This window comes from Arachis hypogaea, chromosome 9, assembly GCF_003086295.3.
Source record: "Arachis hypogaea cultivar Tifrunner chromosome 9, arahy.Tifrunner.gnm2.J5K5, whole genome shotgun sequence".
NCBI classification, from domain to species: domain Eukaryota; kingdom Viridiplantae; phylum Streptophyta; class Magnoliopsida; order Fabales; family Fabaceae; genus Arachis; species Arachis hypogaea.
The window spans coordinates 113625710-113639437 of record NC_092044.1 but is presented as its reverse complement, the minus strand read 5'-3'; the positions used below and the strand labels follow the sequence as shown (position 1 = coordinate 113639437).

The window sequence follows — 13728 nt, the reverse complement described above, 5'->3', positions numbered from 1 at the left end:
AGATTAGCTAATAGAAAGTTGATTTTATTTCTTTTATCATATAAAATTGACGAACCATGAGCTTAGATAGAGGTACCTTGACCATTATCCACAAACAATTGCGTGCTTTTGATCATGTGGTGGACTGAGTTGAATTGAGAATAAGTGAATGCTATGGTGTCTAAAAAGTGGTGCTTATTTATTAAAAAAGGTTAAATATCAATATTTAATTTAAAAGATATAAAAATAAATAATTTTTAAAAATTTAAAACTTACTACAAAAAGAAAGTTAAGCAAAATTTAGACACCAAATCATAGTCACCATAGAATTGGCCTTGAGAATATTTGAGTAGCCAGAAGTGATGGGGTGACTGTTTAGGTACCATGATCTTTCCACTGTAAAAAAGTTATTAGATACAGTTAGATTTATCAGTAGAATAAATTTGACGATATATATTTCGTCGATAATTATTTATTGGCAGATTTTTTTGTTCACCGCTAATTATCGACAAATTTAACGACAGATATAAACTTGTAATTTTAGAGTTTATTACCGTCAATTTTATCTTTTGATAAATCTGACGGTAAACTTAAATTTTAATTTTTTTTAAAAAATTATTTAAAATTTTAATATATAATTTTAAATTTTTAAATTCAATAATTTCTAAATTAACAAAATTTAAAGTTTTACAAGTTACTATAATAATAATAATTTGTCTATAACTCACAAACAAATCCAATTTCAAAATTTATGTATAAAGTTTGTTAAAGTTTCGGTTTCATTCAAATCTCATACCCAATCTTCTCAGAAGATGTTTCAATTCTACTATAAATCCAATCATTGATGTTTAATAAACCATAAACATAGAAATAAGTGACTATAAATACTATCATATATCAAATTACAACATTATAAAAACATCGTTATCTTCCTTTTCACTACTTCGGTATTTTTAATAAACCAATTAGCAATCATAACTTGTAAGTAAAAGACACTATTTCTACCCATTTTACTTTAAGTTTTTTGAGAGAAAATTCTTTGCAAGCTTTAACCTTCATATTGTATCTTCTAATTGTTTAAATCCATTTTTGATATTAAGATAATACAATTAGCAAAAGAGTTAGATGCAACTTAATAATAATTAATTACATCAAAATTTAAAATTAAAAATTGAAAAAATGCAATATAAAAAATTTATGGAATAAAAAATAAAAAACTCAGTAAAAAATGAAATCAATGAATCCACTCACACTACAAAAGTATAACAAAAAATACAGGGATGGAAGAATCATGAAAAGAGAAAACAGAGGATATGTGGCAGGAACGATTGGCAGCGAGAATGCGAGGCGGCGAGAACGTCTGAACCATGGACCACGGTTACTAAAGAAGCAGCAAGATAGGGTTAGGGCTTTTCTGTTTAAAATAAAATAAAAACGGGGATGGAATTGAAAGAAGGATGAGGACAACCTACTTGAAGGAGGGAGAAGAGACGCATGTCGGCGATTAAGGGAGCAACTATGGCAGCAGCAGAGGCGGGAACGACAAAAATGACACCGACGACAGAGCAACCAACGCGTCGCAAGGAGCAACTAGCCGAGCTCACGCAGTCTTCGGACATAGTTGGTGGTGGCCGACATTGGTGGAGGGGCTGTCGGAGGTGGTTTAGGGGGAGAGAGAGAGAGAGGAAGAGAGAGAGAAGAGAAGGTTATAGAAAGAGTAGTTTGAAAACGACAGAAAAAGGATTTGCTGTTCGAATTTAGGGCAAATTTATCGTCGGATTTACTGGCAAAAAAATCCAATGGTAATACTTTGAAAGTGATCAAAACGCAACATTGCACTAATCAGGAATTACTGTCTAATAAATCCGACAATAAATTCGATGGTAATCCCGGCAACAATTTTTTTCTTTAATTATTACCGGCAAATTTATCGTCGAAAAATCAAATCCAATGGTAATCTTTTTATCCAATGTATTCATTGTCAAATCTGTAAATCTGCCGCTAATATTCAACGCTAAATTTGACGGTAAATCCAAAAGTATTCAATATTTTTCTTGTAGTATTCGCTTAAAGTAGATGATATAAAAAAAATGCTTTAGATCGATGAAATGAAGAGGAGGATGGGGGTAGATGAGATGATGCAAAAAGGAATTTGATGTTGAGAATTAGCTAAATTTGGTGCTGAGTTCACAACCTGAAAAGATGGATTGAATCTGTAATAGTGTAGATTAGTGTAGAATCTGCCACCGCCTCTACCATTGCGACCCCCTTTCCTCTTCGAGGATTAAATCCACGAGGAACAAGGCCAAATTAAAAGGAAATTGAACAAGATTGGTAATAGGCATACCAGTTCCAGGTTTTCTTTAATCTTTCTAACATATCTTCATATGCCAATAAAAAAGATTCAGCTTCAGCAACTTTGATTGATCCTAACCTATTAGACATCATAAAAGTAATGTATCCTGAATATTCCTCAGTCAAACCATCAAGTATAGATTGTATATGATTATCATCTTGTATTGAATAGCCAAGAGCAAAGAAATCAACCACAAATTTAGAGAGGTATTTAGGTAACAGAACATGTTTTCCTTACTTATTGAAGTTGAGAAGACTCTGGATGCATGTGGCTGAAGAATTTGTGAAATATTTATAATGCGAGTCTAGACCATATGAAATTGTTAAAGATGAATAATCTTGCTTTAAAAGGTATTAGAAATCGAAGATACAATGATAAATAATTCTCCTTGATTATGATTAGAACACATGAATTATAAGAGTTCTTTGCACAATGATAAATATAGTGGAATGAGACTCAAGAAACCAAGAAGGGAAATGTTGTAACTAATTTTAATAGACTCTAACAGCTAGTATACTTCCAATACATATGGTGTTTCAAGTCAAACTCGATGCTTTTCCGCCATCACCATTGTACACATTCTTCCATGAAAAATTTTACACTGCCTACACAATTTGTGGTTAATTTATCTAAAAAATGAGAGGTGAAAGAATAGACCAACCATTTATATTTAAAAGCCACTCAAATAAAGATACTTAAAATATTTTTTTTAAAAATATTTTTTAATAATAAAAATTTAACACATATAATCAATTAGACGGTATTATTTTTATTATAATTAGGCCAGACAAATTAATTGACCAAAAATATAATGAATTAAATTTTAAACTGGTCTAAATTAATATTATTTTCATAAAAAATTACTACAATATCCTTATTATAGAAAATGACTAAAATACTCTTATTATATATATTAATTTTAATAATTATAAATTCTAGCCATTTACTTCTCTATCATTATAGGGTTAGGATTTAGAGTTTTCGATATATATATATATATATATATATATATATATATATATATATATATATATATATATATATATATATATATATATATATAATAGAAATATTTTAGTTATTTTTTATAATAAGAGTATTGTAGTAATTTTTTATAAAAATAATATTAATTTAGACCGTTCAAAATTTGATTCACTCTTTTTTCAGTTAAATTAGTTTATTTGAACTAATTTTAACCAAAACAATACACAGTTTAATCAATTATCGCCCCTTTTATATTTATGTCAAATAAGTGAAAAATTTAGGCATGTGAAAAGACACTTTACTCCATAGCTGATGAGCCACACTGATATAATCATATGCACGTACTTCTACACAAAATTGGTCAATGCTATACCACGGTCAAACTAATCCGATCGTCCACATCCTCGCGTTGACCGTATGATTACTTGATCGCTTAAATTAAAATTATAAACTTCTGGTTATATTATATAAGTTATCCTAATATGATCCAAGCAATGTCGATTTTTTTTTTTAATATTATAAAAACCGATTCATGTTATTCCGATCCCAAACAATATTATTATTGATGAACACTGTTATTAACACAGCCAACATATATATATAGGCTGTGGAAAGCAAACTCTCTACGACAATATTAATAACGTTGTCTTGGAGTTTCGTTGTAGTGCCCAACTATAAGATATAAAGTCACATGGCTCCACTCTTAATTATCAACATTTGAGAGTGTCACTTGTTGGGTTGACATATTAGTTTTCTCATTATTCTTTTTTTTTACTTGTGAAAAATATGTTAAATGGCAGTAAACAAAATTTTTATGCCAAAATATATTTTTTCCATGGATATTAGGAAAAAAATAAATTTCATAATTGATTATGAAAATAAATTACTCTTGAGGAGATAATTTTCTTATTAGTGAAAAAAATCTTTTGTATATTTGAGTTTCTACACTGTATTTTAACTAATAATATCACTTAGCATGCATAACAAAAAAAAAAAGGCTTTGATTAGAGCAGTAATGAAAAATAAATAAAGAAAATGATAGTCAACAATCATCTAAATACAAAGGCCATTTAATACTTGCTGGCCAGCCAACTAACTGTACCATCGTATCGTATATATATACGTTACATAGTTGACACGTAAATAAGTCGTAAGTAAGCTGTTATCAAGTAAAACATTCACTCATAAATATTATGACTACCCAAATTTTATGGTCCTCCTTACAATCCTTCTTGATCAATAATCCTCCTAGGAAGTTATGTTAAATTGAGAATACATACATACATTTTAAGTGCAATAAATAATGTGTTGGAACATTTTTAAATGTCAGTATTGAATAATAAAATATTACAATTAATTATATAATCTGTAATAGATAGATGAATATTTAATTTTTATATTAGATAAGTTAACATAAGAACATAAGAACATATACAACCCAACAGCAGAACAGCAGCCTTCACAGCCTTCAGTAGATGTACTATAAATATTTATGGCAGTAGATTTTACTCGGTACTTACATAGCTCATCAACTTTTCCTGGCAAATATGCAAATTGTTATAACAAATGATATCTACTGTATTCACAAAAATTATACACAGATAATAAAAAATCAATCACTAAATTAATTACTATATATGTTATTTAATTTATTTTAAATTTATATTTTATATTTTAATATTTATTTGATATGAATAATTTATTTGGTAGTTATTTTTTTATATATTTAACATGATTGCTGTATGTATATATAATAACTGCCTTTGTCTTTTTTCTGAGGTTTGGAGGCGATCTCTCGGACCAGGTTATTTTCCTTATTTATCCGCCCTTTTACGTATTTGTCCAAGAAAATTTGCTAGGCTAATCTTTCAAGTAAATCTCTAACTATTATGCATTCGTCCATTGTATGGCAAAACTTTTGATAAAAAGCGTAATGCTTAGTTTTGTCAACGAACCTCTAATCTTGATAACTTCCTGCTCTTCTCGGAGGCTTTATTATCTTGGCATGGAGGATATCTCCTTTATGATATCTTCTCTTTTGGCGTTGAATCGTGTATAGCTATCAAATTTTGGGGTGAGCTTGAACGGTTTCTTGGCATTCCTGTTTTGTGGATTCTTGAGGGTCTTTTCCTCCTCACGCCAAGGTAGTTATTGGTCGACCTTTCGTGCTTCACGGAGCTTTTCAATCTCTATTTGTCTAATGGTTTTTTCTTTGAACTCAACTAGTGTTTTTGGTTTTACTACTGCAATTGTTTTTACAAATTTGCCAGGACGAAATCCACTCTTGATTGCATGCAAGCGGACATCCGAACTGAGGTATGGAATCTCCATAGTTGCTTTTGCGAATCGGGTCACGTAATTCTTGAGGCTTTCGTGTTGTCCCTGGTGTTAAGATGGTCCCATCCATGAACATATATTTTTGATACAACGAAGTGGTTAGTGAATGCCTCCATCAAATCTCAAAATTGGAAATAGATCCTGTAGCCAACTTAGAAAACCAAAGTAAAGTAGCACCATCTAAACATGTAGGAAAAGATCGGCATAATATAGAGTCAGAAGCACCATTAAAGAATATCATTACCTGAAATTTAGTAATGTGAATATGTGCGTGGATCTCCGAGTCCTTCATATGGTTTGAGAGTGGTAGACAAAATGAAATTCTTTGACATCTGAAATTGCATAATGTCTTCTAAAAAGGGGCTGGATATCGTCTTCTTTTCTTTCAGATGAACTGTTTCCTCTATGTGAGTTTCCAACACCGGCTCGTCGTTGCATTCGGAGTTGCCCTTGTCTTTCTTTCCACTCTGGTTTTGTGCAAGTAGGTCATTCACCCTTTGGAGTTCCGCTTAAAGTTCCTGATTTTGTGCTAACAATTCGGCTTGCGTAAGCTATTGTAATACGTTATCCACCATTATTGAGTCCCTGAAAAAGGAGCTTAAATGAAGAAAATAAAAATGTGTTAATGATCGGTCTCACGGTGACGCCAAATGTTATGTTTGTGAAGATCTAACTGGGTTATAGCGACTCCTTAAAACAGTGTGTTGCTTAGTTGGAAGAGATATATATCAATTTGGTTAGAACACCACAGCAAAAATACTTGCAAAAGATATTCCGACACTCAAGTAAGAAGTGAATCTTAATGATATAATAATAATATAATTAAAATAAGCAGTAAAGCTGTGTGTATATCCTTATTATTTGCTCATTTTTTATAGATGAATAGTTCGATAGTTGGTTTTATAGTTTGGCCGAGATCCTCGTTTAATTTGAGAATGTTGTTGTTAGGGTAGGTTTGCTGATAATTGTTGACTGATGCTCTGTATAGCCGACCTTATCTCTTCTGTTGTCGAATTATTAGTATATTACTGTTTTTTCGTTTAATTTAGCCGAGATATAGGGTACGTATTAATAACATAAAATTTTGTACTTTATATAATTTCATCATATATGTATAACATAATTTACCATTTGTTCCAAACAAATCAAATGTAGGAGCGAACTTTTAAATTTGAATAGAGAGACCTTGAACCTGAAGCTCTTGCGAAGAAAACTGCAATGAGGTATCTATTACTGAAAAATGTTTAGCGTGGCATCCACATTCCACAAAGTCACCACATCAATGCCCTTCAATTCGTTCACAAACACACATATATTATTATATTGCTCCCAGATAGCATGATACAGCATCAACATTTGCGCCTACTCTTTCTAAAATAGTCTCATTTCCAGCCCCTGGAACAATGCCTAAATAGATAAATGAATTTAGTCAATGCTATCTATATGGATTGTTGACAAACTCTGAATAGTCAATGCTAGTGTTGACATGGACTTTAGCCACTTGGTCTTAATCTGATTTAGAAGGGCATCTATATATTTCCATATGTGCGAGATATTTCAATCAATAAAAAGAAATACAGTACAATGTCTGATCCCTTTTACTTTGATTTATGCTTTATTTCAATAGGATCGGAGTAAGTATGTAATGATTTTGTTTTAACATTGTGACGTTTGATTTGGAGGTAATAATTTAGAAAGAAAGAAGCGTAAGGAAATAATAAAAGAGGGTACAGGTTAGCGATGGTTAGATAGGAAGAGAGGGCAGTTATGAAAATTAATAGCAAGTTAAGTGAGCGTTGAGTGACGTGAAGTGTGACATTAAATCGACTCATCTGCCACCCCATGGAGACCCCCTTTGCCTTTATAACCTCACCTCCCACTCCTACACGCTCTCCATCAATCACAATTCACAACTCACATTGTCTTCCATCTTCTCAAATAATCAACATGCCTCCCATGTTGCCGGATTTCTCCAACTCCGTGAAGCTCAAGTATGTCAAGCTTGGATACCAATACCTTGTTAACCACATTATCACACTCACCCTCGTTCCAATCATGCTGGGAGTCTCCATTGAGATTCTACGCTTAGGCCCCCAAGAGATCCTTAATCTCTGGAATTCCCTGCACTTCAACCTCGTTCAGATCCTCTGCTCCGCTTTCCTCATCATCTTCGTTGCCACCGTCTACTTCATGTCAAAGCCACGTACAATTTACCTCGTTGACTATGCTTGCTTCAAGCCACCGGTAACATGCCGGGTCCCCTTCGCCACCTTCATGGAGCACTCAAGGCTCATCCTCAAGAACAACCCCAAGAGTGTGGAGTTCCAGATGAGGATCCTTGAGCGCTCCGGCCTCGGCGAAGAGACCTGTCTTCCTCCTGCCATTCACTACATCCCTCCCAAGCCTACCATGGAGGCCGCTCGCGGCGAGGCCGAGCTTGTCATCTTCTCAGCCATGGACTCTTTGTTTAAGAAAACCGGCCTCAAGCCTAAGGATATCGACATTCTCATAGTGAATTGCAGTCTCTTCTCTCCAACTCCTTCCTTGTCCGCCATGGTTATCAACAAGTACAAGCTCAGGAGCAACATCAAGAGCTTCAACCTCTCGGGGATGGGTTGCAGTGCGGGTCTCATCTCCATAGACCTAGCACGCGATCTTCTTCAGGTTCATCCCAATTCCAACGCCGTCGTTGTCAGCACTGAGATTATCACGCCTAACTACTACCAAGGCAACGAGAGAGCCATGCTTCTTCCGAACTGCTTGTTCAGGATGGGCGGCGCCGCCATCCTCTTGTCGAACCGGAGATCGGAACGGAGAAGAGCCAAGTACAGATTGGTCCACGTGGTTAGAACTCACAAGGGTGCCGATGACAAAGCCTACCGTTGTGTGTTCGAGGAAGAAGACAAAGAAGGAAAGGTTGGGATTTCGCTGTCCAAAGACCTCATGGCCATTGCAGGGGAAGCTTTGAAGTCGAACATCACAACCATGGGTCCGCTTGTTCTTCCGGCATCGGAGCAGCTTCTCTTCCTTCTGACACTGATTGGGAGGAAAATCTTCAACCCTAAGTGGAAGCCATACATCCCTGACTTCAAGCAAGCTTTCGAGCACTTCTGCATCCACGCGGGTGGACGCGCTGTGATCGACGAGTTGCAGAAGAATCTTCAACTGTCGACGGAGCACGTGGAAGCTTCCAGAATGACCCTTCACAGGTTCGGCAACACTTCGTCTTCTTCTCTGTGGTATGAACTGAACTACATTGAATCGAAAGGGAGGATGAAGAAAGGGGATAGGGTGTGGCAGATTGCTTTCGGGAGTGGGTTCAAATGCAACAGCGCCGTGTGGAAGTGTAACAAGACCATTAAGACCCCCATTGATGGACCTTGGACTGATTGCATTGATCGTTACCCTGTTCACATTCCTGAGATCGTTAAGCTCTAGAGACTCTTACACACGTACAGGCTTTCTTGCTTTCTTTCGATGAAGATCAAGATGATGATTAAATTAGTCATGTTGTAAGCCCTGTGATTTGTCTGTCATACTTGTTATCTTTCATATTTGTATTATTGTTACTGCTGTATTATTTTTCAATCAACTTACAAGACACTTTGCATGCAACTTCTTTGTGGATTCAAAATACAACTCCAATTTCCTAAGCTTGTAATTAGGACTTGATCATCAAGTGTCAGAAGTAATTCAAGTGTATGTATGTATGTAATTAATTTAGTCGTCAGATCGAATCAGTGTAACATTATTAAACCGGTGATAATAAATTAGTAATTGCCTGTTTGTGCACTAAAGTAATCATGACTTGCTTTAATTAGAAATACCTACCCGTAATAAAATATCTAATATATATTCAGATATGCAGTTGGCAAGTTATCCTTTTCTTATGATATGGTGGTTTTCAATTGCACTGTCGCCTTGGTGCTGTGTGTATGCATTAAATTGAAAGGTTCTTTTTTGTTTTACACTCTGGGTTTTGTCAATGTTGCCAATGGGGTTTTGTTGACATGGTCCATGCATCATTGGAGCTTTTTCATTGGGGCGTGGGGGATTATTTGAGCATGATCATCCAATTAATACTTTGGACCAGAGAAAGGTTAAAATTGGGGAAAATCACATGAACATTTATTTATGCTTTAACGTGAATTTCAGAATACAAGTGATGGGACTACAAAATTGACACATTCACATATATGTATATATATTTAGGATTAATATACACTAAGTAATAGAAAATGCCAAGATATGTGATCATCGGCAGCTAGCTAGCTACCCGGCCCCTCCAGGCCACCAATTATATATCTATGACATCCAAAAGTGTATACATCCTTAAATCATTGGAAATTTGGACCAACTTAAACGTCTATATTTTACTCTTACGTTTTGTCACTACTATAGACCTCTGTATTTTTTCAACAATCAAAAGGTGTTTTTTAGCATTTTAAGTGTATACAAGTAGATATATTTCTGCTGCTATTCAAATCCTTGAACCGACGAACAATGTTAGGAATTAGACAAGGAGACATGACATATATACTCCCACCTTCATCAGTATCTAATATTATTCTTAATAATGACTCGGGAAATTTGCATAATTAAAGATTTGTGTGTTGGCCAACTATAAAGCGGAGGTACTAATACTTAATTTTTTATACTATTTTAGTGTAAATCAAATTTAAAAATGAACAATGCTAGGGCCAGCAATTTTTGTGATTGTTAGCCATCAACTAGCCATCAATGATGATTTGATGGTATGAGATTGGTGTGAGATTTCATCCAATGGCTCACCTTTCTCTGCTAGTTACATGCTGGCCAAAATTCAATAAAACTGCTGGCCCCTAGACTTTTCCTTTAAAAATTTACCTATCCAAAAATTAAAAATATTAAAACAATTGTGACTGAATCCTTTAAACTAACAACGAAAATTTCTGATATAAATTATATGGAAAAGTATAAGGAGGCAATGAGAATACTAAATAATGTGAACAATAACGTAAAAAAGGAAATTAAAATTAAAATTAAAATTAAAATAATAAATCAGATTATTAATTAATTAGTTTTAATTTAAGATTTTGAAATTTAAAAAATAAGAATTTATAATTAAACCAAATCACAATTGGCACAGTTACTCTCAATATCATGCTAACCTTCCGTTCTCCATTTGTGATCGGTCTGCAAAGTCACCCCGGCTCCGCTGCACTTCCATGCTGTCCGGTCTGACACTGCCCAGCTAATACCGCCCAGCCTCCTGCCGACGATGCCCAGCCTCTCCGCGTTCCACTTGCGCGCCGTAGCAATGGGAGATCGCGCCGCAGTAGCCCCATGCGTCCTCGTTACCGTTGCCCACCCGCTGCCGGTTGTGTAGGCCCCACTGCAGGCCGCCACCTCCCATCGCGCAGTTCGAGATGCACGTTATCCCCGTCATCTGTCCTCTCCGTCGCGCTATTGTTGCTGCTATGCCGCACCTCATCGACACCGTCCTTCCTCCCACGGATTCGAGTCCTCCTCCTCTTCCATCTCTGGCCACTGTGCCTTCGAGTTCGAAGCCTACGGAGCAGATTTGCAATCTCGCCTAGCCAAAAGTTGTCGTTGCGTGGCCGCTCCGTTGCCGGATCTCCTCCCATGCCTCCATGTGTCACTGTCGATTCTCTCCACCCCGCAAATGCGCTGGATGTAGATGGTTATTTTAATTCTTAATTGGATGGTTATTTTGTTCGATTCAGTTTAAAATATATACAATTAACAAATGTTGGATGTTCATTTCACTAGGTAGCCGGATGATTATTTTAATAACTACGTGGATGGTTGTTTGATGACGATCCCGCGACGGTAATGGGGAGGGGCTACAGGGGTGGACGATGATGGTTGGTGAAGGAGTTTCTAATATCGGAGGGGTGAGATAATTGGTGACAGTGGGGTGACAGACGGTTTGGGGGGAAGAGGGTGTCTGGGTGAATTCCTTTGGTAAAGCAGGGTTGGGATGATTATTTTTTTGAAATAACTGTTTGGATTTTTTTACTTAGGTAATTTGGGGAGTTTTCTAACTTTTTTTCTTCTTGTATTGGGCCAAATTTAAAACCCATTGTTCATATTGTTTAGATTTTTCATTGTCTTTATAGCAAAATGAAAATTATATTCGTTTGAAAGTGGTGTGCAAAATCTTTTTTATTTTGATTAAAACAATAATATTATTGTTATTTGTTCCACTACACATTTCAATATTTTCATCAATTAAGTCCAACCAATTGACCTAAATATAACAAAATCACTCACACAACGTGCGTATAAATAAGATTTTTTTATTTAAATTAAATAAATATAAAAATTACAAAAATAAATAAAGCGTGAGATATTTATAAAAATGCACCATGGGACATATCTCGGACGCTGAGGGAGTAATAAAAAATGAGTATATTTTAGTGTCTGAGACCCCGTGCTATGACCGGATGATGCCGAGTCACATTGTGGGTGTACCCGAGATATTTATAAGTATAGAAATCAAATACTGAGCACCCGAAATATGCGCATTACGTGAAGGGGGTCTCAGCACTCGAGATATGTACAACTCCCTAATTTTTTTCTCAGCATCCGAGATATAGTCAAGAATTTAATTAGGGTCTCAGCACCCGAGATATGTGTATTATAGTTTAGATGTCTTTACACCCAAGATATGTTGGAGAATAAGTCATTTATAGAGTCCATCCCAATAACTCCCCTCGTACAATTCACAAAATAATTTTTTCTTTCTCTTCTTTTTGTTTTGTTCTGATGGAGAATAATCAATTCTTCTTTGTTGTGGTTTATCCCAATGGGATAGTTAGACATAGTGATGAATGAGTAATTTTTGAGTCTGATAAGACTGTCATGTTATGCACTAACCGAGTTGATAGCTTGGATGCGCTAAAGACGTTCATGCTGAACAATATGGGGAGAGTAGATACTAGATACGAAGGAGGTTGGGCGGGTTGCATATATATTTCTGCGGGCACTTCCGAATGGTGGATTTACCAATCAGTAATTTTGGATTGATGGGGATCAGCATGTGAGGGTAATGTTCGACGTACACGCACGGTTAATGCCGCAACATGTGATGGAGTTGTATACTGCAGCCCGTGACGTGGTTGTTGGTGGATCCTGCCATCATGATAATCTCTACTTTGCTACCCTAGTCCTGCCAACCTACGCAAAATAAAGATAGTTGAACATAATTTAATTAATTATATTTCATAACATAATACGTGTTCAATGTCTACTACCTGGTAAGTTAAAAATTATTTACAATATATACATACCTAGAAACAAGTGGGGACTTGATGACGTCGTATTCTGCCAGACTAAAATATAGAAATCTATGGTAGATCCATGAGATAAGAAGCGACATACACCCTGCAATGTTAGTCGCATCACACCCTACCACGGTGCACAATGAGTGGTACGTATGACAGAGCAGTGCAGACTCCCATGACAACTGGCTGCAACGATCAAAATCCTCCAGCAGCGGCAACCATCTCAAAGGGACAAGTGTAGCCAACTTGTCTGTGAATAGAAATCCTCAATAAGCATCATCAAGTAGCATCGGGCATACTGACGGAGTGTATCCAGGACTGCCCCAGCAGGAATGTATGCAACTCTGTCATTGAGCCAGGTCATCCTCACCCTGAAAACCTGCTTCCCTCCCTCGGGTTGTGGTGGCGGCCTGTCGTCAAATAAATTCTCAATCACTCCCACGTGGGGTGTCCATGCCATCGCTGGAAGTCTTTGGTACAACTCCCAATTGGCTCTCGACCAGTGCGTAGACTAATGTGGTAGGCAACATCCTAGAGTGTAATGCTGGCCACACCCCATAGAAGGTGGAACGTATGGGTCTCGAGCCTCCACTGCTCGACAAATACAGAGATCAAGGAATTATCAAAAATGAAATCCTTCAACTCTACTACATGCCCAAATCCAACCTCCCTAATATAGGACAACAGGATGACCAGCGGTGGGAGACCCAGGGTCACACGGCGTGGCAATAGTATCCGTGGTCTCTGCAATTTCCAAAACATTTACTCGCGCATATTAATCTC

At 36.0% G+C, this 13728-nt stretch overlaps 1 protein-coding gene and 1 long non-coding RNA gene across 2 annotated transcripts; one reads left to right on the top strand and one right to left on the bottom strand.

Moving 5' to 3' along the window:
- Positions 1 to 4463: 4463 nt before the first annotated feature.
- LOC140175437 (uncharacterized) lies at positions 4464 to 6039 on the bottom strand. Its single transcript, XR_011866212.1, has 3 exons — positions 5901 to 6039; positions 5275 to 5701; positions 4464 to 4857 (listed from the first exon to the last, which is right to left on the bottom strand). It is a non-coding gene; the product is annotated as an uncharacterized lncRNA (long non-coding RNA).
- A 444-nt stretch (positions 6040 to 6483) lies between these two features.
- Positions 6484 to 9453, top strand: LOC112712095 (3-ketoacyl-CoA synthase 6). Its single transcript, XM_025764891.3, has one exon. The coding sequence runs from the start codon at positions 7499 to 7501 to the stop codon at positions 9092 to 9094; it is 1596 nt and encodes a 531-aa protein (XP_025620676.2). The 5' UTR covers positions 6484 to 7498; the 3' UTR covers positions 9095 to 9453.
- Positions 9454 to 13728: the final 4275 nt, after the last annotated feature.